This window comes from Cavenderia fasciculata (genome assembly GCF_000203815.1).
Source record: "Cavenderia fasciculata unplaced genomic scaffold Scf_Dfasci-G-p-12c09.r1-3, whole genome shotgun sequence".
Taxonomy (NCBI): Eukaryota; Evosea; class Eumycetozoa; order Acytosteliales; family Cavenderiaceae; genus Cavenderia; species Cavenderia fasciculata.
This window is the reverse complement of record NW_004457736.1, coordinates 872,233-893,656: the sequence shown is the minus strand read 5'-3', so window position 1 is coordinate 893,656 and position 21,424 is coordinate 872,233. Positions and strand designations below refer to the sequence as shown.

At 35.3% G+C, this 21,424-nt stretch overlaps 9 protein-coding genes across 9 annotated transcripts; 5 read left to right on the top strand and 4 right to left on the bottom strand.

Annotated features, from left to right (window-relative positions):
• Positions 1–60: 60 nt before the first annotated feature.
• DFA_06247 (uncharacterized protein) lies at positions 61–1,941 on the bottom strand (the record flags this gene model as incomplete). The annotated part of the gene is made up of 7 exons (XM_004361902.1): positions 61–359; positions 449–589; positions 612–663; positions 688–1,083; positions 1,159–1,311; positions 1,381–1,537; positions 1,619–1,941. The coding sequence occupies 7 exons, from the start codon at positions 1,939–1,941 to the stop codon at positions 61–63; spliced, it is 1,521 nt and encodes a 506-aa protein (XP_004361959.1).
• A 935-nt stretch (positions 1,942–2,876) lies between these two features.
• On the top strand, positions 2,877–4,733 carry DFA_06246 (uncharacterized protein; the record flags this gene model as incomplete). Its single annotated transcript, XM_004361901.1, has 5 exons — positions 2,877–3,025; positions 3,079–3,126; positions 3,440–3,557; positions 3,750–3,997; positions 4,370–4,733. 5 exons carry the CDS (start codon positions 2,877–2,879, stop codon positions 4,731–4,733), a joined length of 927 nt encoding a protein of 308 aa, XP_004361958.1.
• Positions 4,734–5,212: 479 nt separating this feature from the next.
• On the top strand, positions 5,213–8,632 carry DFA_06245 (bromodomain-containing protein; the record flags this gene model as incomplete). Its single annotated transcript, XM_004361900.1, has 1 exon — positions 5,213–8,632. One exon carries the CDS (start codon positions 5,213–5,215, stop codon positions 8,630–8,632), a length of 3,420 nt encoding a protein of 1,139 aa, XP_004361957.1.
• Positions 8,633–11,966: 3,334 nt separating this feature from the next.
• On the top strand, positions 11,967–14,573 carry DFA_06244 (uncharacterized protein; the record flags this gene model as incomplete). The annotated part of the gene is made up of 4 exons (XM_004361899.1): positions 11,967–13,249; positions 13,400–13,525; positions 13,584–14,225; positions 14,552–14,573. The coding sequence occupies 4 exons, from the start codon at positions 11,967–11,969 to the stop codon at positions 14,571–14,573; spliced, it is 2,073 nt and encodes a 690-aa protein (XP_004361956.1).
• Positions 14,574–14,695: 122 nt separating this feature from the next.
• Positions 14,696–14,992, top strand: DFA_06243 (uncharacterized protein; the record flags this gene model as incomplete). Its single annotated transcript, XM_004361898.1, has 1 exon — positions 14,696–14,992. The coding sequence occupies one exon, from the start codon at positions 14,696–14,698 to the stop codon at positions 14,990–14,992; it is 297 nt and encodes a 98-aa protein (XP_004361955.1).
• A 201-nt stretch (positions 14,993–15,193) lies between these two features.
• Positions 15,194–15,902, bottom strand: DFA_06242 (uncharacterized protein; the record flags this gene model as incomplete). Its single annotated transcript, XM_004361897.1, has 2 exons — positions 15,194–15,615; positions 15,710–15,902. 2 exons carry the CDS (start codon positions 15,900–15,902, stop codon positions 15,194–15,196), a joined length of 615 nt encoding a protein of 204 aa, XP_004361954.1.
• Positions 15,903–16,105: 203 nt separating this feature from the next.
• DFA_06241 (uncharacterized protein) lies at positions 16,106–16,755 on the top strand (the record flags this gene model as incomplete). Its single annotated transcript, XM_004361896.1, has 4 exons — positions 16,106–16,187; positions 16,267–16,329; positions 16,390–16,512; positions 16,613–16,755. 4 exons carry the CDS (start codon positions 16,106–16,108, stop codon positions 16,753–16,755), a joined length of 411 nt encoding a protein of 136 aa, XP_004361953.1.
• Positions 16,756–17,341: 586 nt separating this feature from the next.
• On the bottom strand, positions 17,342–17,800 carry DFA_06240 (uncharacterized protein; the record flags this gene model as incomplete). The annotated part of the gene is made up of 2 exons (XM_004361895.1): positions 17,342–17,437; positions 17,636–17,800. The coding sequence occupies 2 exons, from the start codon at positions 17,798–17,800 to the stop codon at positions 17,342–17,344; spliced, it is 261 nt and encodes an 86-aa protein (XP_004361952.1).
• Positions 17,801–18,455: 655 nt separating this feature from the next.
• Positions 18,456–20,699, bottom strand: sgkC (sphingosine kinase related protein; the record flags this gene model as incomplete). Its single annotated transcript, XM_004361894.1, has 4 exons — positions 18,456–18,533; positions 18,753–19,174; positions 19,249–19,601; positions 19,756–20,699. 4 exons carry the CDS (start codon positions 20,697–20,699, stop codon positions 18,456–18,458), a joined length of 1,797 nt encoding a protein of 598 aa, XP_004361951.1.
• Between the last annotated feature and the right edge of the window lie 725 nt (positions 20,700–21,424).

Genomic DNA, 21,424 nt, shown 5'->3' with positions numbered 1-21,424 from the left:
TTGTTAGTTTTGGTTGATTGTGGTTGGCTGATTGATTGGTTGGTTTGATATATTTTATATTTATAAAATTAATTTAAGGTATAAACAGAGACATGATAAAAAGACAACGAGGAATTTACAAAATGAGGTGATGGAAGAGATTTTCAAGGTGTTACATTGTGGATGTAATCCTGCTGATTGCATGACATCAGACTTGAATCGCTTATGATAAGACTCGCTGAATACTTCGAAATAGTAGCAAGATCCATTCCACGATACCATGATGAAAATAAAACAAAGGAATGCTGAATGCAACCAAAATGATCCCATCAATAAAGGTAATGTAATTAGCGTTGAGAATGTATAAACCAATTGTGTTACTAAAATAATTAAAATAAAAAATAGGTTAGATATCAAACACAAACAAACTCAAGAGGAGGTTTAATTATTAACTTTTGATTTGACTTACCCATTAACAAAATAGTTGGATTAATATTAATACCCTTTGAAAGGAAGAATTTGTACAATGGATGTGGTTGCTTGACAGACATCCATCTTGACGAAGTCATAATCTCCTCATCATTTCTTAATTTTAATCCATCAACTACTTCTGTTTTAATAAAATAAAATACCTAAATCAATCGATAGCAGTAGTTTAGTGAGTATTAAATATTTGATTGCTGTCTATGAATATATATTTATATTTACCTGCCAAAAGAAATGAAGATATAATGGAACCAAATAAGTTTCTTTAAATGAAAGAGTACATTGGGAACCACCACAAGCCAATTCTTCAGCGTAGAATGGTGGGTACCAACGCAGACAAAAAGTGACAATGGGAGGACACAGATGAATAAAGACCGATGTCAACTTGTCAACGTCGTGGAATACCAAACTGTTTCTCCAAACGATGGTACCCCATGCCAATGGTCCATTGCTCAATGCAAACACCAATTTAAAGAGTGACGATGACTTGGTGTCGCCCAATAGATACTGATGTCCAAATAAATAGAATAATAATAATACTTGACAAAGATAACAGAAATCCAACATAAAATAATGATATTTGGCTCTATGATACATTATAAATCTAATTGCCATTAACTTTAAATATTAAAAATATTAGTATTTACATCATAGGGGTGTCATGTGTTTGTGTTTGTTTTTATAAAAACATACTGGGAAAATTAAAACAGTATACCATAGATACATCATTTGAGGTCTTTGAAGTAAAACAAACTCTGAAATAAATAATACCAATAATCCAACTGTAAATGCAAATTTATCCATTGCTCTTAAAAATGGTGGGGCATTCATACGATCATTTAATTGCTAAAATTGAGAGATGAAATTAATATTCATAGATATGGTTTATATACTTTTTTTTTTTACTTTACTTACATCCTTCTTTAATTTAATTAATTCTTTGATTCTTTCCTTTTCCTTTCTTAAAGATTGACCTCTTTCACGGAGAGTTGAAGGATCAACAACCTTTTTTAATCTTTCCAACTTTGAATTCAACTGCGCATGTCTTAATTTTAATTTCTTGATTGCCTCTCTATTAATAATAATAATAAAAAGTTATTATGAATGTCTTTAAATTATTATCCAACTCTTTTTCTTTTCCTCTTCTTCTTACCTATCCAAAAACTTTTGAAATAACTTTACCAATGGAACATTTGAACCTTCTTCTTCTTCCTCTTCTTCATCATACTCGTGTTCAGAGTCTGATTTAGTGCTTGCTCCATCAAACTCTAATTCTTCTTCGTCATCACTCGATAAATCTTCCAACAATTCTTCATCAGATGTTGAAGAATGATAGGTTGGTTCATCTGATGATATCACTACTCTTTTCTTTGGACTACTAGTAATGTTAGTAGTAGTAGTACGATGGACTGATTCATTGCTGTTTGCAGAGGCAGTTCTTTGTTGATTGATTTCATCTAAACTACTTTCAATCATTTTCTACCAACTAAACAATAACAAAAAAGTTTTCTTTTTCTTTCACTAAGCTATAGCTTCTATATTTAAATTGAATTTCAATGTTGAATGTTCTCTCTCTCTCTCTCTCTCTTTCTATTGAATTCTGTTCTGTGCGTTTAAATTATTGTTACAAAAAGATATAAAAGTTGTAAAATTTATCTGTTGTTGTCAACCTGCTGCTGTGACTACTTCTATGTGTGTGTGTGTGTGTATATAATATTTTGGTGGTATAACTATCTATATTTGCAGATAATAATAAATAAATATAATAATAATAATAATAATAATAAAGAGTGTGTGGTGGGAATGAATGAATGAATGAGTAGGCTTTAAAAAAAATAAAATCAATTTAAAAGAAATAAATGTAGAGGTGAAGGAAAGGTCAAGGGCTACCTGTCTCATCTTTGACATAAAAATCGTTGATTTGAGTTTTCATTGGGTGAATAAAACCGTTTGGCAAAAGTGTGTGGAAAGGTCCGATGCATCATGTCAACTGATGCTGGATGGTTTTTAACCATGCAACTCCTAGACTGATGAGATGATGTAAGAGAGAGAGAGAGAGGGAGATATATCTTTTATTATTATTATTATTTATTGTTTAATAGTGAATGGACCAAGTTGTGATGTTTCTTCTTGATTTGATGACCAAAGTATGGTGGGGGGTGGAGAAAGATGAATTAAGTAAGACTTGATCGTCTACATATCTCGAGAGAGTTGTTGTTGTTGTTTAGCTTGTTAACAGTTTTTTGATACTTTTGTTGATCTTGTATAATCTTTTCATTTAAATCTAGACAATATAAATATAATAAATTATTATTCTATTGTTTTTGAAAGTTTCATTTCAATACTTTACAATTTATTATATTGAACTAATATTTGGTATCAAAGAGATAGATATTACTCGAATATTCAATATGTTTCTCAGGACTTCCTACTCTAAATTAAAAAGCCTTGATTTTAAATCAATATCTTCCTATTCGCCACTACCAATACCTTTGCCATCATCTCAATTAATAAGATCAAAAACATCAAACCACAAAGTAAGTAGACCTGCCACAATATAGTATGATATTTCATTTCCGTAACTTGGCTAACAATTTTCTTCTTTTATTTTAGTTATTTTCTCCCAAGACAATCAAGACAAAATCATAAGTTGGTTTGTAGGTAAATATGGTGAGCCAAAGAAACCAATATTACTCGCCAACTCTGAGATGCCCTTAAAGGGAAGAGAAAAGGTACTTGATCAAAATCAATCCCCCACCACAGACAACCAATCAATCATCGCCATTGCTGGAGCACCAGGTATCGGTAAAACCAGACTAATGGAGTCCATTGGTGATTACCTCTCAAACAAGGATGGCAGTGTGCTTCCCAAACACCACCTCAATTTGACAATCTCACTTGGCAATGGTACGTCATACGACGAAGACCTGGACAAGATTCCGAGACTAGCCATTGGTACTAGAATACTATATAGATACTTTGCAGAGGGATCAAAGATTCGTTATGATGCCTTTCTCGGTCATATCAAAGCATCGATGGATCTTTCACAAATGTCCCCATACGATTGCTTTTCATTAATCTTAAAACATATGGCCCGTTCAAATCAAATTCAAGAGGGACAAAAGATATAATCATCTTTGGTATAGACGAGTTCCAAAAAACCCTTGGTGTGAGCACGGATCTCATTCAAAAAAGAGCCTATCTCAAATCCGTGATAGATTCTATCAGTCGTCTATTGATTGGACGAGATTCAGCTTTTTACAACATCGTATTAGCTGACTCAGGATGATATAAACGAGAGATTTTGGGAATTACTTAATGGATATTTGGAGACTAGCAAGCCCCTCGCTCTCAAATATATTGGAAGAAAAAGTCATCAGCTTGGAGAATACTATGACAAAGCAATATGTTTACCTCAAGAAACCAAAAATCTTCAACAAATACTCAAGAAACGATTCCCTTCTGAAAGTGGCCGTGAATGGGTTTCAAATGGAGATGTAGTCATAAATTCAAAGGGTGCTCTAAAAGATTTGTATTTCTTTAGGAAGTTGGAGAATGGAGAAGATATTGTTGTTATTGGCAATGCAAAACATACCAAAGATGGAGCTACATATCTCACATCAAAGGATCTCAAGTTGGGAGCCAACTGCCTTCGGGCAACCAAGCTCATACCGGGTCTGAGTAAAAGTTTATCTTTGTCATCTATTCGAATAGATATATCACTCAGGAATCACTCGACAAATTTAAAACAACAATTCAAAAAAAAGGCCAAAGGGTTATTATTATTTGTAAAGGAGTTGAAAGGACTGATAATCAACCTCAAAAAGCCTTGGATTCATTCTATTTCCCTTTTTCAGATTTTATCTAATCGCGGATGGGATAGTATGTTGTAAATAAAGAATAGAAAGTTTGAAAAATGGGTGGGTACAAGCAACTCACCATCGACATACAGTAATATACACACCGATGAGATCCAAAGTGACGCTGCTGTCGAGTCCATCAAGAGAATTATCCGTGACATCTGGCATTATCGAAAAGCCACCATCTCCTCGATACGTTTACGCTCATGCTACAGCGATCGTCTCACCTCGTCTGCCAGATACCTCGGTTGTTGCAGTACCGGTTACATTGTTCGATCAACACCACACATGAAAGCTGCCACACTTTTAAAGGACATTGTCACTGTCTGCCACACATCAAGATCGATTGCTTCCAATAACAACATCACATTATATAGAAATGATGTATTTGACAAACTAGTTGACTGATGATTCTCTGTGATTTAATTACATATGTTGTTATTGTTATTGTTATTGTTGTTGTTGTTGTTGTTGCTTCTTGTTGTTGTTGATATAGAAATGATGGCATTTGGCAAAGATCAAAGTTTGTATATAATGGTATACCAAAAAAATTTCTATATTATTTGCATTCGAAATAGTTGAATGGATGACACCCCCAGCAGAACTTCATAATAATAAAAAAAAAAAACAAAAAAATGAAATTAATTTTTCACCCTCATACTAATTAGTTTCGCGGTGATAGTTATATTTCAACATTAATTTAGTAGTTCGATCGATTTTACGGTGAAAGATGAAATCCAAAGGTAAGTCAATTAATTAAACAACACATCTACTGTAACCCCTACCTAGAATGATCGGTCGGGCGATAGATAGATTGTTTGTGAATCTATTAAAGTAGAGTAGACAAATCGATACTTACTTGAACATATATTTTGTATTACATTAATATGACTGCTACTACTATAGGTGACGAAGAATCATCTTCTTTGGATACAACTACAACTACAACAAATAATTCTACATCTACACCACTGTCAGGAAGACGAAGAGCAACTGTCAGCAACAACTCTAAAGACTTTGTATATTTTAACGAAAAGGGTAGTAAAAAGGATACACCCGAGAAGAAGAGAAAGACTACAGAGAATGGTGGTGATGACGACCAACAACAACAGGGTGATGAAGATGTAGAGGTTGACACACCTGTAAAGCGTATCAAGTCTGAAAAGACATCTACACCTTCAAGTAGTAAACGCAAGACTAAAGATACAGCAGCAGCAGCAGCAGATAAAGATACAACAACAGAAACAAATGGAACAGATAGTAATGGTGGTGACTCGAGTGTTACAACTACAGTACACAAACCACTCAAACTTACTATTAGACTTGGAAACGATAAGAAATCGGCTACTTTAACATCACCACCAACAGGTGCTGCAGAGACTACTGACAACGCAGCAAACGACAAAAAGTCACCAATGTCAAAGAAGAAAAAGGGAGGAGATGACAACAGTGCATCGGCAGCAGCAGCATCGGCAGCAACAACAACAACAACAACAACAACAGAGACAGTGACACCAAGCAAGTTGTCAGTCAAGATCAAAAAGGATCAGTTGATGCCCGCACAGCCACACGTCAGCGGGTTTCCAGCGGCACCCGACGTGCGCGGCGAACAAATGGCCACGATGAAAAAGATATTCACCGAGCTACTCAATCAACTCGTTAAAAAGGACGCTGGTGGCATCTTTTACTACTCGGTCACCGAGGATATTGCTCCCAACTACTTTACACACATTAAAGAGCCCATGGCATTTGAGGTCATGAAGAATGGCATCAAGGCGGGCAAGTACAAGTCGGTCGAGCAGTTCCTCTACGATTTCTCATTGATTTGCGAGAATTGTATGAAGTATAATCAACCAGACTCGTTCTACTTTAAAGAAGCTAAACGTATACTAGGTGTTGGTCGTGCACTCATCCTTTCGTATTCGTCCAAGTTGCATCCTGATAGATCGGCTGATGAGATTAGCCACGCTGGTACACCGGTTGGAAAGGGGTCGTCGTCGTCGTCGGGTGGCCATTTACAGGGTCCCGTAGTGTCTACACCATCGGCATCGACTTTGCGTGAGCAGTCGCGTCGTGCTCGTGGCGACTCTGTCCCTGCGACACCACCACCTTCTAGCTCGCGTAGTAGTAGAGCACCCCCCACACCAGTGGTACGTGAAGAGCCGCCTGCCATTGCCATCTCGGCACCCAAGCAGATCGCGCTTACCCGTACCAAGAGCAAGCCCGGCGTCACCACCGCACCCGTCGGCGCAGCTCCTCCTACCCCCGGCCGCCCCTTCTCCTCTGCCCCCGCCACCACCATGCTGCCCCCCACCCGTACAGGCACCACCCTTGCCAACTACCCCACCACCTCTATCCCCGGCCAACTCCTCCAGCAAGTCACTCAGCAGCAACAACAACTCCAACAAGCTCAGCAACAAGCTCAACAACAACAACAACAACAACAACAACAACTACTCCAACAACAACATTTCCTTCAACAACAACAACAACAACTTATCTCGCAATCATCTATATTGTCATTGTTGGGAGACCAACCATACTCGGTCAATGTATCACTTCCCAAACGTAAATATGTTAAATTGGGAGCAGTTGGTGAGGTCAATGCCAAGTCACAGTCGATTCCAAATGTACTTAAACCATCGTATTCGCTGACCAAATCGATTGCCGAGGGCAGCAACATTATGATCACGCCATTCAATCAGGCCGGACCACACGAGTACACAATGTACGTCCCTCGCTCTGATCCCGACCAAGGCAGCTTTGATTTGGTCGATCTCAACCCCACCCCAAAGTTCCTTGAAAGTGTAACAAACTATCAACAACGAAGATATGAAATGGCTCAAAGACAATACCAAGATCAACTCATCAGACAACAACAATTATATCTACATCAAATGCAACAACAACAAAGACAACAACAACAACAACAACAAAAACAAGAAGAGGAAGAAGATGAAAGTGAAGAAGATGAAGAAGATGAAGAGGAGGAAGAAGATGAAGAGGAAGAAGATGAAGAGGAAGAAGAAGAAGAAGAGGGAGAAGATGAAGCGGAAAAGGAAACTACTACAGGTGATCAAATAATGACAGAAGCCGTTGAAACAACTACAACTACTACAACTACTACAACCACTACAGCAGGTCAAGAATTAATGGTTATTGAACCAATTACATCAGTTGTACAACCATCACAACCACCACAACCACAACAACCTCCACCACAAATACAACAACAACAACAACCACCACCACCACCTCAATTACTACCATATGAACAATACAAGGTTAGTCAAGAGACTAGAGAAAGATTAATAGAAGAATATGGTAATGTTGAAAGACCAATTAAATTGAATGGATTGTCCAACTATCTTTATATCAAGGTCAAGAGTAATCGTTATCAAATGCAACAACAACTCTTGCAACAACAACAAAAGAACAAGTTGGCAGAACAAGTCAAATATCTCAGACAGTTTGTTAGATCGGCACCAAAGGACTCACTCGACTATTTGAACAAGCAAATGAGTAATTTGGTCAACAAGGGCAAACTCGAAGAGGACAATCTTTTAAAGACCTACGTAGAAAACCAAAACAACAGAGATGTATTGACACTTATCAAACAAGGGACTGATGATATTTTGGCATCTGATCATCAACCAACCATAGAGGAAATTGAAAAGATTAAATCTTCAACTCAAAATCTCTTTAAATCTCTCAACCTTGATCCATCCATTCTTCAATCAATAGAAATTAAACCACCTCAATCTCCAGCAACAGCAACAGTAGTCAACAACAGTAATAGTAATAGTATTGTTAACAACATATCAAATGATAAAGAAAAGGAAACAACAACAACAACAACCTCTGATGTTGTTGTTCCTCCTTCATCATCATCATTATCTGAATCATCAAACTCTGTAGCAACCAAATTGGCACAACAATTGTTGGATGAAAACTTTGAAGAATTATGTAAATTGCAACTATCACAATACAGTAGAAACATTCCAACACCTTCGGCCACCGAACTACAATTGGCATCAACCTTGCACGATAATATTGGAAAGTTGGGTGTACAACTTCCTCCCTCTGCTTACATTAAATCACGTGAATCTATTAGAATGGCAATTGCCAAGAGTGGACTCTCTGTTGGTTCAAATCGTCAACCACGTTCAAATTTTAGACAATCAAAAAAAGATAATCAAAATAATAATAATAACAATGTCACTACTCAATCAACAACTGCCACTACTACAACTACAGCTACATCTCCAACACCAAACAATGTTATTGTAGAACAAGATGTCCAATAAATAAAATTAACTTAAATTAAATTAAATAAATTAAAATAAAATAAATAATAATAATAATATCTATCTATCTCTCAACTTGAAACAATAAATAATATTTATTTTTAGCATCAACATCAAATGGGTTCCAACAAACAACAAAGTTGAGTTTGAGTTGAAAAAACAAAGTTTAACAAACGATCAGATTATTTGAACTTTTGTGGGTCTCTTTTTATAACAAGAACGATTCGTGGGAATGGTACTTATTTGGAATCTGTCCAAATTTTTGTTCGTTTCAATCAAAACCAAAAAAACCTGCCAATGATATTGTTTTGTCGAGTGAAGATCATGATGGAGCGTTGTGGGGCTGGGCTTTGTTGCTTGTATTTTAGATCACTCACTCGTTTTTATTATCTTTTTCAATTGTTTGTTTGTGTCTTTGCATTGTCAAGGGCTCGCTCTCGCTTTGCTTCACCACGCCAACGAGTTTGTTTGTTTTTAGTTGATTGACGATGAATGTTCACATCACATCACTTTTAAAACGATGATTGATGGTTGGTTCGACCGTCGTCATCCAAAGTATCTTGAGAGAGGCACTCTTTGCTATCTCTTGGCCCCCAAACACCCATTTCTATTATTCATTCTTCTTCTTTCTTCTTTAGCAACCACTTCCATATATATTTATATATCTCTTTAAAAGTGTGATCCTATCCTTATCCTTACTTTAATATTATATTAAAGTTTTTTCCATCTCTTAGAGGCAACAAAAGATTCAAATAAAGGTAAGTTACAAAGTACTTGAAACATTTCATTTCAAATTACACCAACCACACACACATACATTGATCCCACCAATCATCCAATCTTTTAATGAACCAAACCAACACAACGACCTATACGTCCAATCTACAACATTCAATGTCATCATCAATCATATGTAGTAGTAGTAGTAGTAGTAGTAGTAGTAGTAGTAGTAGTGCTGACACACACAGTGTTGATGGTAATGATCATGGCTTGGCCGATCCCAATATTGCTATTCTAGCTAGCTGTAGCTAACGTTGTTGTTATTGTCTCTTTGTTGTTGCCAATTAATTATGATCATGATGATGATGATGATCAATCAATCAGACTACTCTGATTTAATTCCAATCAATCACATGACGACTTGTAAAACAAATGTAGTCTCAAATCAATCATCGATCACCCCCTCACCACAAGATATAAAAAAAAGGGTTGGTCAGACATTTGTAATTGAACCTGGGTGAAACAGTACCAACAACCACATCCTTTTTGTTTAATCACCCCCTTTGTTTGGATTGTTTATGTGTGTTCGAACAAACATTGTATTTGTAATGTGGGGTTTCAAACGTTGTTCATCAAACAAACAAACCCCATACTCTTACTCCTCACTATGCTTTTTATAATTCCTACTGGACGGAAACCGATAAGGTTGGTGGTAAATCTGGAGAAGATTAACTATCTATAGAACCACACACACACATAGAGAAATACAAAACAACAATTAAAGACACACACATTTCCAAATCTGTTTACTTTTTGTTAGTAGGTTAAGCTAATACACGTTGGTTTCGAAACCAGCTCTTCACCTTTTTCTTCTTCCAACAGCAATATTGATAATGATGTTGTTTTTGAAAAAATGATGTTGTTGTTGGTTGGTGTTGTCAATAATTGATTTGATTGATAGATTTATTTATTGATTGATTGATGATTGATGATTGATTTTCAAGTGATGTGATGCACGATAGGAGGGTTCAAATAACCAATAGATGGATGGACGTACGGACGGATGGTTTTATTTTAATCATTATATAGTTAGTTAGTTCTTATTCTAATCACGAGTTGTTGACAGACAGGACAGGAAAGGACAGGTCAGGTCGGTCGCTCATATACGTGCCAAACTTTATTTATAAATAACTCATAGAATTGTAAGAGATACATTATAGATAGATACACATTAGATAGATTGATTGTAGTGGTAGTAGTAGCTTAGTAGTTTTTTTTGTTTTTTTTTCTTTCTTCTGTGATTGATGTTACAAACCTATTTTAATATTTTAAAATCCCAAGCCTACCTAAATTTTATCGGAGAATTAATAATATTATTTTGGTAAATAAAAAAACTGTTTGTTTGTTTTGTTGGATTGCACCATCCATCGAAATCGTCATCCATCCATCCCTCCCTATACGTGCTACTCTTTCTTTTTTTCTTAAACAAAATCATAATATATACCACTATTCGCACAATGATCACATTCCTTTCCTCCTACATTCCTACTCAATCACACAATCAACAACAACATTTAATTAAATAGTAAATGTGAATTGAACCCAACATACATCCCCGGTCCATCCAAAAAATCCAAAAAAAAAATCACAACAACAGTTTTAAAAATATTTATCTCTAAATTTCTGGATATGGTTCTCGATTGAAGCTCATGACAATACTTTTTTTTTTATGTGTATACTACCAATTCCTTCTCTCTCTACTATTATTCTTTTCCTTTTCAGTTGGGGTGATGGATCCCCCCAATCACTTGATATCTATCCATCTATCTATTCTTTTCTCCTCATCACATCGTATATTCTAATAATACATTTATATATCGGTTGGCTCGACATTTGGCGGGCAGTGTGTGAGTAGTGACTGATTAAATTAAAAAGGCAATATTGCCTTTTACCATTTTCCATGCACTCTTATCACGATCTAAATCCCATCACATCACGTCAAATTTAATTAATATCCCAATATTCCAACTCTACCGTCGCACTTGTCCAACTATTTAAATGAACCAGAGTGCTAGTGCTGTTCCCTACTCTATTCATCATTTTGATTTATCTAATCAACAAATTTAAACTAAAAGGTAGTGTGTCTCTGTTGTTTTAAGTTTAAATTAATGTGTCATTCACATATCGGTTTTCTATAAAGAGGTTTTTGATGATGTGATGTGTCCACATCTTAACTTACCCCTTTCCTTTTTTCTCTCTCTCACACACTCTCTCTCTCTCTCTCTTTGTCTGTTCATCATCATTATCATCCTCCAACTCCTGTCATCCCCAACTTTTACATTTTATTTTCCGACCACCATCTCTTACACTCACCATCCCATCCAATAAAAGTGGATCATCGTGTGATGGTGGATGGATTAAAAAAAAAACGAACAAAACAGAACAGGAACGGCAGTGTCCTTCCTTTTTATTCAATTAATTTATTTATATCCAAAATTTAAAATTAATTAATTATTAATAATTTAATTTATTCTCTTTTTCCTTTTCACTATTATTATTTTTAGAATCTTTTTTTTTTTTTTTTTTTCCCAAACTATAATCAAACCAAAAAAAAATGGTACTTCTTGAAGAAGACAATAATAATGGTTCTTCAACCGACGCTGATATTATTATAATGAATAATGAAGTGGGTGATTCAATTTCAACAACACCAACGACTCTAGAAGTAGAAACAAACACATCAATTAATATCGAACCAACTAATCATTCCACCACCAACACCGACCAAAATCAAACAATCGAAATCAAACATAAACCAAATATTACTATACAAATTCCAACTACACAACAACCATCACAATTACAATACGGATATTCCAACCATTCACTTGTATCGGCAACAACACCAACCTATGCATCCAATCAAGCTCCAACCAACTTTGAGTTGAAGCGTATGCCATGGAATGAATACTTTTTCCACACTGAACTCCAACACCTTCCAACTAGATGCTATAAATGGATTGAATCACCACTCTCGTCCATCATCATTGCCTATATTATCATGTCGTTGGTTGTGCTCTGTCCACTCTACCCGGTCAAGGAAAACCTCTCGGTCAACAATCTCACATATCTCTTGGTATACCTCCCAGTTGTAGGTGTCTTTTGCTTTGCCGTCTTCTTTCCATTGGCATATACCTTTTTGAATCTTCCCAGAATCCCATACAACATCAAAACCACTCTATTCCTATTTTTGGGTATTTGGAATCTCATTCTCATTGGCTCTCATTTCTTGACCATGCTCGGACACGCCTTCCCCATTCCATTCCAATGGATTATTATTGCCTTTGGAGGAGGTGTCCCAATCATCTACTTGCTAGTCTGGAATTCCCTACCAGGCTACATTAGATCATTTGTTCCAAATGCCAACAACAACCATTCATCATTCAACTCGGCGGACGCTGAAAAGGAAAAAGAAAAGGAAATTGAATTGGAAAGATTAGAAAATAGTCAACAACAACCAGCTCAACAACAACCACCAGAATATGAATCAAATTTAATGACGCTTAGATCATCGGTCGATAATAACAGTGGTTCACCCAATCCACCAACACTCTCTGAACCTCTTCCAACTCCCATTACCAATCATCATTTAACTAGTTCCAACAATAATAATAACTATTTCACTACACCAAGTGGATTAAACAATTTATTGATGAAATCAGTTGACAATCCAACCAATCATCTTCAAGAAATAGCCATTGATGAAAACCATAGTAGAAATATTTCTGAATCGAGCACTCAATCATCGGTCTCTAACCGTTCGGCCGAAGCATTATCAGACACCATTTCTTTCAACTCTTCGGTTGCCAATTCACAAGTATTGGACAAATCATCCATGTATCATCACCAAAATAACCAACAACAACAACAAACCATTTATCAACCAAAACACAGCTTCTTGTTCCAATTCTGGATCGTCGCCTCGACCATGTCCTTGGGCCCCATGGGATATGTCTTTTTCCATCTTTTCCTTTTAGCCTTTTACAGTGTCACCGATCAATTCCTACAAGCTGTACTCATCGTTGCTTTCCAATTGATGATCCTCGTTTATAAAATCATCTTTAGATTATCATTCCATCGTATGAGATATTATTTACCTCATATTCCTCTTAGGTAAGTAATAATCAATCAACAAAGATAATATTTATTTATTCTTTTTATTTTCTTTTAGAGTATTCCAAGATGGTAGAGTATTATTTTTATTTTGGTTGGAACTTTCAACCCATTGTTTCTTTTCAATGGTATTCCCACATATTGGTAGTTGGTATATGATTCTTATCTACTTGGTGATGGAATCTGTCACATTGACTCTTCAAGTACTAGTAGATACTGTAAAATTCCGTACTTTTGCCATTAAAACCTATGAGAGTCTCTATGAATACTTTAATGACACCAAGTATACTGGTACGCTTCTACACCGACTATTGGGTCAAAATGGAGAATTGGATAGATCAGTCTCTCTCGAACTCTTCTTTTTCAATTGTACTGCCCGTTCGTTGTCGGCACTTGCTTATATCATCTTTTCGCTCGTCATCTACTATGGTCCCAACAGCCAGTTCTACCCAACATTAAACTCTGACTTTTTCTCCTTTTTCATGACACTTGTCTACGCCTTTGCCTCGTTTGTCACCAGTTCCACGCATATGGTCATCTGTCGTCCCATCCTCAGAAAGGTCTACAAGATCGACATGGTCAAAGTCGGACTACAACTGTGGCGAAGAAAACCCGATGTCTCCTTTTTCTTTATCACAAATTGTTTCATTCTTCCATTGGTTGTATTATTAGAACAAAATAACGCTGTATCCTATCTCTTGTACTTTTTTAATAAATAATAAAGAAAGAAATTATAGAAATTATAGTTTAATTTTAAATACATAGAAACTAGAAATATTATTATTATTATTTCCTTCGTAAACACATCATAGTGATGTTGAATGCAATGATGAGCTGTCAATTAGCATTAAATTAATTGATTCTTCGATCGAGACATGACTTGGAATTGAAGGAGGTGATCAGATCACTCAGATCAAATGGAACAAACACAGAAAAAAACAGGATGGCGAAAAAAATTTTAATCATTCTCAGAAGGAGAGGTGTTGAGCGTGGAGATATTAGAAAGCACTGGTTTTTTATTATTAGCACACAATACCCACAATTATAAATATTTATACACCACCATTGCAAAACACAACACAACAACAATAATAAAACAAATAATAATAATTTTATTTATATATATAAAAGATAAATATCTGTACCATACATCATAAATCAATCAAAAAAATGAGTACTCAAGTATTAATCAAGAATTTATTCTCCATCAACAAAAATATATCAACTTTAAAATATGCATTGAGCAATAACATATATAAACAAAATCAATTCACTTCTTTAAAAAAGACAACAGAACGTGATAGCAAGAGAATCGATCAAATAATGGAAGTCTCTAATGTTAACCTTGTAAGTTTAATCTATCTAAAACCAAAATTTATACATATACATTTATTAACCTATTGTAATCTATCACTATACCACATTTATAGGCCATTATTATTAAAAAAACATATCTCGGATCATTAATCAATGATTTCAAAAAGTTATTCTTATCAAATTTTGCCTAAATCTTGGCTTGAGAGAGAATGGAGGATAAATATATGGAATCTCCTCCTCCTCCTCCAATGTAATATTGTTGTAAATAAACCAAACCAAACTCTTCACTTTTTTGTATATATAAACTATATCTAATGATCTATATCTACTACTACTACTACTACTATGTTATTATTCTTCTAGTTGTTTGGTGTCACCTAAAAAGTGATCAATCTTGATTGATGTTTCGGTAGTGATAATGTTATTAAACTTTTGAATGTCTTGATAATCATTGTCGACAGTAATATCGGCCATTGCAATGACTGATGCTATTTGTTGACCTTGGGGATCTGGATTGTTTGATTCCAACTTGTCCGTCTCTAGAAACCTATCATATGATAGCACATCACCTTCTCTTGCTCTTGATACCAATCTATTGTAACGAATCTGAGTACTAGCTTTAACAGCAACCAAACAAAACAATCCATTCCTAAGAGATATTCCATTTCTCAACTCTCTAACCTCTTCTGGGTGTCTTATCGAATCGATTACATAATTTTTGTTTATATCCAATGTTGGTATGATCATCTTTGCCAATGCACCAGACCCATGTTCTATCGAGATAGAGATAGAAAAGATAAGATATAAAAGTAATCACAGTCAATATAGAGATTACAACCCTTTTTTTTGATCGATTCGACTACATACTATGTCTTAGTTCATTTCCAGTATCGATTAAGAGTTGCCTAGACTCTGGTTGATTTCTTTCTTTTAAAACTCTACGAATGACATCAGAGAGTGATATGACTTGGTATCCCTTTGCTTTATAAAAGCTACACAATGATGATTTACCAGATGCATTTAATCCACATACACCAATCGTTTGAAATGTCTTGTTCATTTTAAATTGAAAATGAAATGAAAATGTATAAAGATAAACCTTGTCTGTTCTGATCACAGGCATCTACAAACCAATGGATAAAAAAATATATTAAAAATAAATTTAATTTTAATATTTATTGGAAATGATAAAAAGTAAACTATATCTTGGTTTGTTGATGAATCATTAATTATTTTAGAGAAAGAGAGATAGAGATAAGATAGATGAGTAAATCAGATAAATTTGATGAATTTAGAAATGAGTTCTTTAATTTAGAAAGTGGATTTTCAACTGTTGCCAGAAAAGGTAAACAAAAAGAATAATGATTAAAGAATAAAGATGAATACAAAGTATTAACTTTCTTTCCATTTTTTTAATTTAATAGAAAAAAGAATTCTTACATACTATGAAACCAAGATTGAACATTTTGAACAATTATTATCAAAAAGTATAGTATATCAATAAACTTTCATCATCCAGACTAATTGTTTAACAATAAATATTGTAGGGGATAAAAGAATCAATGAACTTGAAAGTTATTTAGAGGAACTTAGAAAAAAGGAATTGGACTCTAAATACAATTCTGATATTCTTCAAGTTTTAATGAAAGATTATATGAATTGGGTTAAAGGTAAGAGATAGAAAAGGAAAAAAAAAGAAATTCTTGTCCAGAGATACTTGAACATTTAATCTACTTATTCAAATATACTCTATACTCTACCACTTTAAAGAAAGGGAATTATTAATTGCAAGTTTTGAAAAGGAAAAGAATATGTGGTCTGAACTTTTACAAAAGAATAATGAGTTGATGAATCAATATCTTGGAGATGTTATCAACAACTCTAATAATAATATCAACCAAATCCAACAATAGTAATAATAATATTTGTTGGCCACACCAATTTCCTCAACCAAAAAAAAAGGTAAATCAAATGAATCAACCAATAATAATAATTGTTGTTTAAAAATAGTTCCAATTGAAAATATGATTTGTTTGATATGGTTTAAAAGATATATACAAGATATATTGTTATTATTATTATTGTTTGGAGGGGTTTTAGTTTTTTAGCGAAATGTTATTGTTGGTGTTGTTTGTATGTTTGTTGTTCTTGTACTTTGTTTGTGTTGCTTTCTCTCTTTTTGAAAACCAGTGATATTGATGGCTCCAAGTATAATTGTTTGGGGAGGGGGAAATGGTTGGCATTATAATTGTTATTGTTATTGTTGTTGTGTTCGATACAAGATAGGTAAAGTAAGGTTGGGTTGTGCTAAAAACATATTTAAAAAATTGTGTGTTGTTGTTGTTTGATCAATTGGCTAGATCTAATTATGATATGGTTTCGATAGGATTTGTTGTATTTGTTTGTTGTATTTGTTTGGTTGTTGGTTCTACATATTTTGTTGTTAGTTGTATGGTGGTTGTTGTAGGATGTTGTTTATATTATATATATTTGAGGGTTTTAAGAAGCTTGTGGTGATGATGTCTTTTGATTTCTTTGTGAGTGTATCTTGTTTGCCTTATCGTAAATCTCTTGGAAGGCGTCACGTCCAAACTCCTATAAAACACAGATCAATATCAGCATTAATATATATATATATATATATAAACTATAGTTCAATAATAATGATGATAGTGGTAGGTCACCACCACCACCTAATGTTGGTCGACCAATTGATAGATCGATTGATCGATTGATCTTCATCCTTGATCTAAAATATTGATGATCATTTTGATGTCATATGACGACACTTACTTGAACGATTGGTTGTTGTAGAGTTCCTTTTAAGACAAAATCCTCAATTGAGCAAAACTCTGCGCTGCTATTTATACTCTTATCACGTGATCCCAACATGACATAGCCACCACTAACAAATACAAATGACCAAGCATTTGCGTTCTTTTTAATCTCCCAAGCCATGTCGTCGTTGTATTCCTCTTAAGAATCTTCTATTATAGACACCTCTATCTATTTGCGTAAGTTATTTATTATTCTTCTTTGTTGTTGTTGTTGTTGTTGTTGTAGAGTCGACTTCTCTTTCTCTCTGTCTATCTCTCTATCACCTTTCCTTTTCTCGATCGCTTATAATACAATTGTGATGATTCCAGCTATGATTCGTTTACAGAACTTCTATATCTTCTTCTTATCCAATTACGTTATCACTCTATGTTATTTTATTATTATTTGACCTTTAAGGAAATATATATATAGTAGTATTTATATAAGTATTTATTGTTCAAAACACCCATCAAGTAAGCTTTTTCATCAAAAGTTGTGGTTTTTTTTTTTTTTTTTTTTGAACATCGGTTCTGCAGAACCCCTTGGTTTTGTTTGTTGGTGTGAGGATGAGTGAGGAGGATGGAGCGGATCACTCCTTGGACTATAATTATATACAAGTATTTACAATGTTTTATTTTAAAAAATTGGTATCTATAATTTATATACTCTTATAATGATATATTATATTTATTAAATAAATTATACAAGTATTTTTATTAAATAAGAAAATACTATAGTAGTGTGATTATTATTATGTGAAGATTTAAGAAAACCCTTGTTGGTTGATATTAATTAATTAATTACCAATCCATCTTTCTCTCTCTATCTCTCGACGATGATGATGATGATGATGGTATAATAATATTATTGCAACCTAAAAAAAAAAAAGGTGGAAATGGGAGGTGGTTGTTGTTGTGACTGAGACTTGATGATGTCGTTCGTTTGTAGGTGTTGTTAGTTATCAATATATATTATTATTATTATATACAATATATTATTATTATTAAATTATTATTTTATGCCTAATATCTATTCTATTCTATTATTATTATTAATATTATTATTATTATTAATTTTCTATTAATTATATTACAACTCTAATAGATCTTGGAATGATTTCACAAACAAATGGAGTGGTACCGACGAGTTCACCGTCGACATCGATGATTTCCTCTTCGACTTGATCTTCGAGTTGCGAGAGGATGGTATTACATTCGGTTTTGAGGATTTCGAGTGGGTTGGAGTGATGTTCGAGACCGGCACGTTTGGCCGATCTGATTCTCTTCTTTTCCTTGTGGATCTTTCTCTTTCTTTCCTTGTCCTTTTTGAAGGGGGTAATACTGAAACGTCTGACTTGCTTGTAGATGACATAGTCGAGTTGGGTGTGGGTGCCGTCGTAGACCTTGGTAAAGACGTTCATGAGGTCGAATGTCTTGTGCGACTTGATGAGGATGAGGTCGATGAGACCGTCGTTGAGCTTGGCCTTGGGCGCCATCTTCATGCCCTTGGCAGCACCTTGAATGTTATTTACAATGGCCAAACAAAACTCGTCTTCCAGAGCGGTCGTCTCGCCGTTGGCATCTTCATACTCGATACGTGCCAAGATCTTTTCACCCTTGAACAGCTCGATGAGGGCGGCGGTGGTGTAGCGGACGGCCTTGCCCATCCAACGCATCTTCTCGGCGGTGACATTGACCTTGCTGCCGAGACCCCAGTGCAACGAGTTGAAGCTGTATATGATTTCGGTGTTGTCCGAGTCTTCCTCGGCGATGTGTGTGCCAAAGTCCATGAGAATGTCGGGACGCACCTCTTTGAGGTTTTGGAACGAGCGACGCTTCTCGTCGAGCGACTGCGACAGCTGGCTGCTGTTGAGGTCGACGTTGGCCAGCGACGACTTGAGCTGGCGGAACTCCTCGCGACGACGGTTGCACTCTTGCGAGATCTTTTCCTTCTTGATGCACGTCACCTTGGCGATATCGATGGGCACGGTCATGCCGGCGAGGATACGCTCGCAGATATGCTTGATCGAGAGGGTGCCGTTGAGCTCGAGCACAAACGAGTTGCCCGTGCCGGCGGGGAGACACGCCAACACAAACTTTTCACGCGACTCTGGGTCACGCTTCATGATACCGTTGACAGCCTCGTGGATGGTGCCGTCTCCGCCGACTAGACAGACTGCGTCGATGGTCGACACATCCATATCGCGACACAACACTTCAGCATGTCCCTTGTATTCGGTGGGGATCGTCTTGACGTTCAATCCATGTACTTCAAAATATTTGCGTGCTTCGTTCATAATCTTTTCACCAATCTTACTGCCCGAGAATGGGTTGTAAATGATGGCAATGTTTTGCACCTTGATGCGTTTGGCGCGTGATGGCTCGTTGAACGATGGATGGTTGATGACGCTGTTGTCGGCACTGTAGTCGCGGTCTTGCTCGACGACAAACGCTTCCTTGTCGGCTTCGATCTGTTCGGACCAGCTGCGACGGTTGGTCGTTGGCAAGCCCGAGTCGGCTCCCTGTGGAGAACTCTTGTCGCCACGTGCAGTCACTGGCGATGATGCATCGGCATCAGTACTGCCTGAAAAGTCGTATATAATGGTACCATTCGAGTCAATGGTAGGAATCACTTGTGAAAATGAGTTGGATGTAGATGACGATGATGTGGTGGTGGAAGAGTCGGTCGATTCGTTGAGCGAACTACTTGGAGATGATAATGGAGTGTCGATATTACTTGTATTGTTGCTGTTGCTAATAATGTCGATCGATGCCGACGATGAAGTTGGATGACCAGTAATCACCGATGTAGTGGTAGATGCAGATGTGGTGGTGGTACTTGGAGAGTTGGATGCAGAACCAGATGAAACAGCACTAGAAGATGAAGAACTAGACTTGGCCAATTTCTTTGACAATCTCTTTTGCTTCTTTTCTTGTTTCTTGGCCTCCTTGGCTTTGATTCGCTCAGGATCCATCTTCTTTTCCTTTTTGTCTGACCCACCAACAAATATATTTATGATTTTACTAGCTACTTCTGACATTCAATAAAATTATTTGTTTAAATATTATGTATATTTCTAAAGAAATTTTGAAATAAGAGTAAATATTAATTATCAAAAATATTATTGGTTGTTGTTATTGTTGTTGTTTGTGTGAACTAGTTCTACTTACATATAATTATATAGTATATGATTTTTGGAATTATTAAATTAATTAATATTAATTATTATTATTTATATTATTATTATTATTTATAAATGGTTGTAAATGTTATTGGATTGATTATTACTAGTCTTGGGATTCTTTATCATTGATAGAAACTATACTTTATGCCAATAAAGTAAATATGTGAAAATGTTTTTAAAAGCCTATAAAATGTGAGAGTAGTGCGCGCGCGGTTGCTAGTTGTAGTTGTGTATATTACTGATTACAGTGAGTGTTCTGTATATAGTAGGAAATAAAAGAAGGGTTGTTAGAATCCTTGGTTTTAGTGTTTGGACTTTCTCAAAACAATTGTAAATAATAAAAAACACAATTGCGTGTGGTGGTAGAGGTAGTGGTCTGCAATGGTACCATAGTAGTAAAAGATATAAAATTCGAACGATGTATGAAAATAGTGTTACCACAATATAAACTTAGATATTACTATTTAAAATTATTTTAAATCAGCAAGCAAGAGTAGCAGTAGCAGTTATTATAATTAAATAATTAACCTTTAGTTCTTCTTCTTTCTTCTCCTTCTTCTTTTTGTTCTTGAGAAATTACT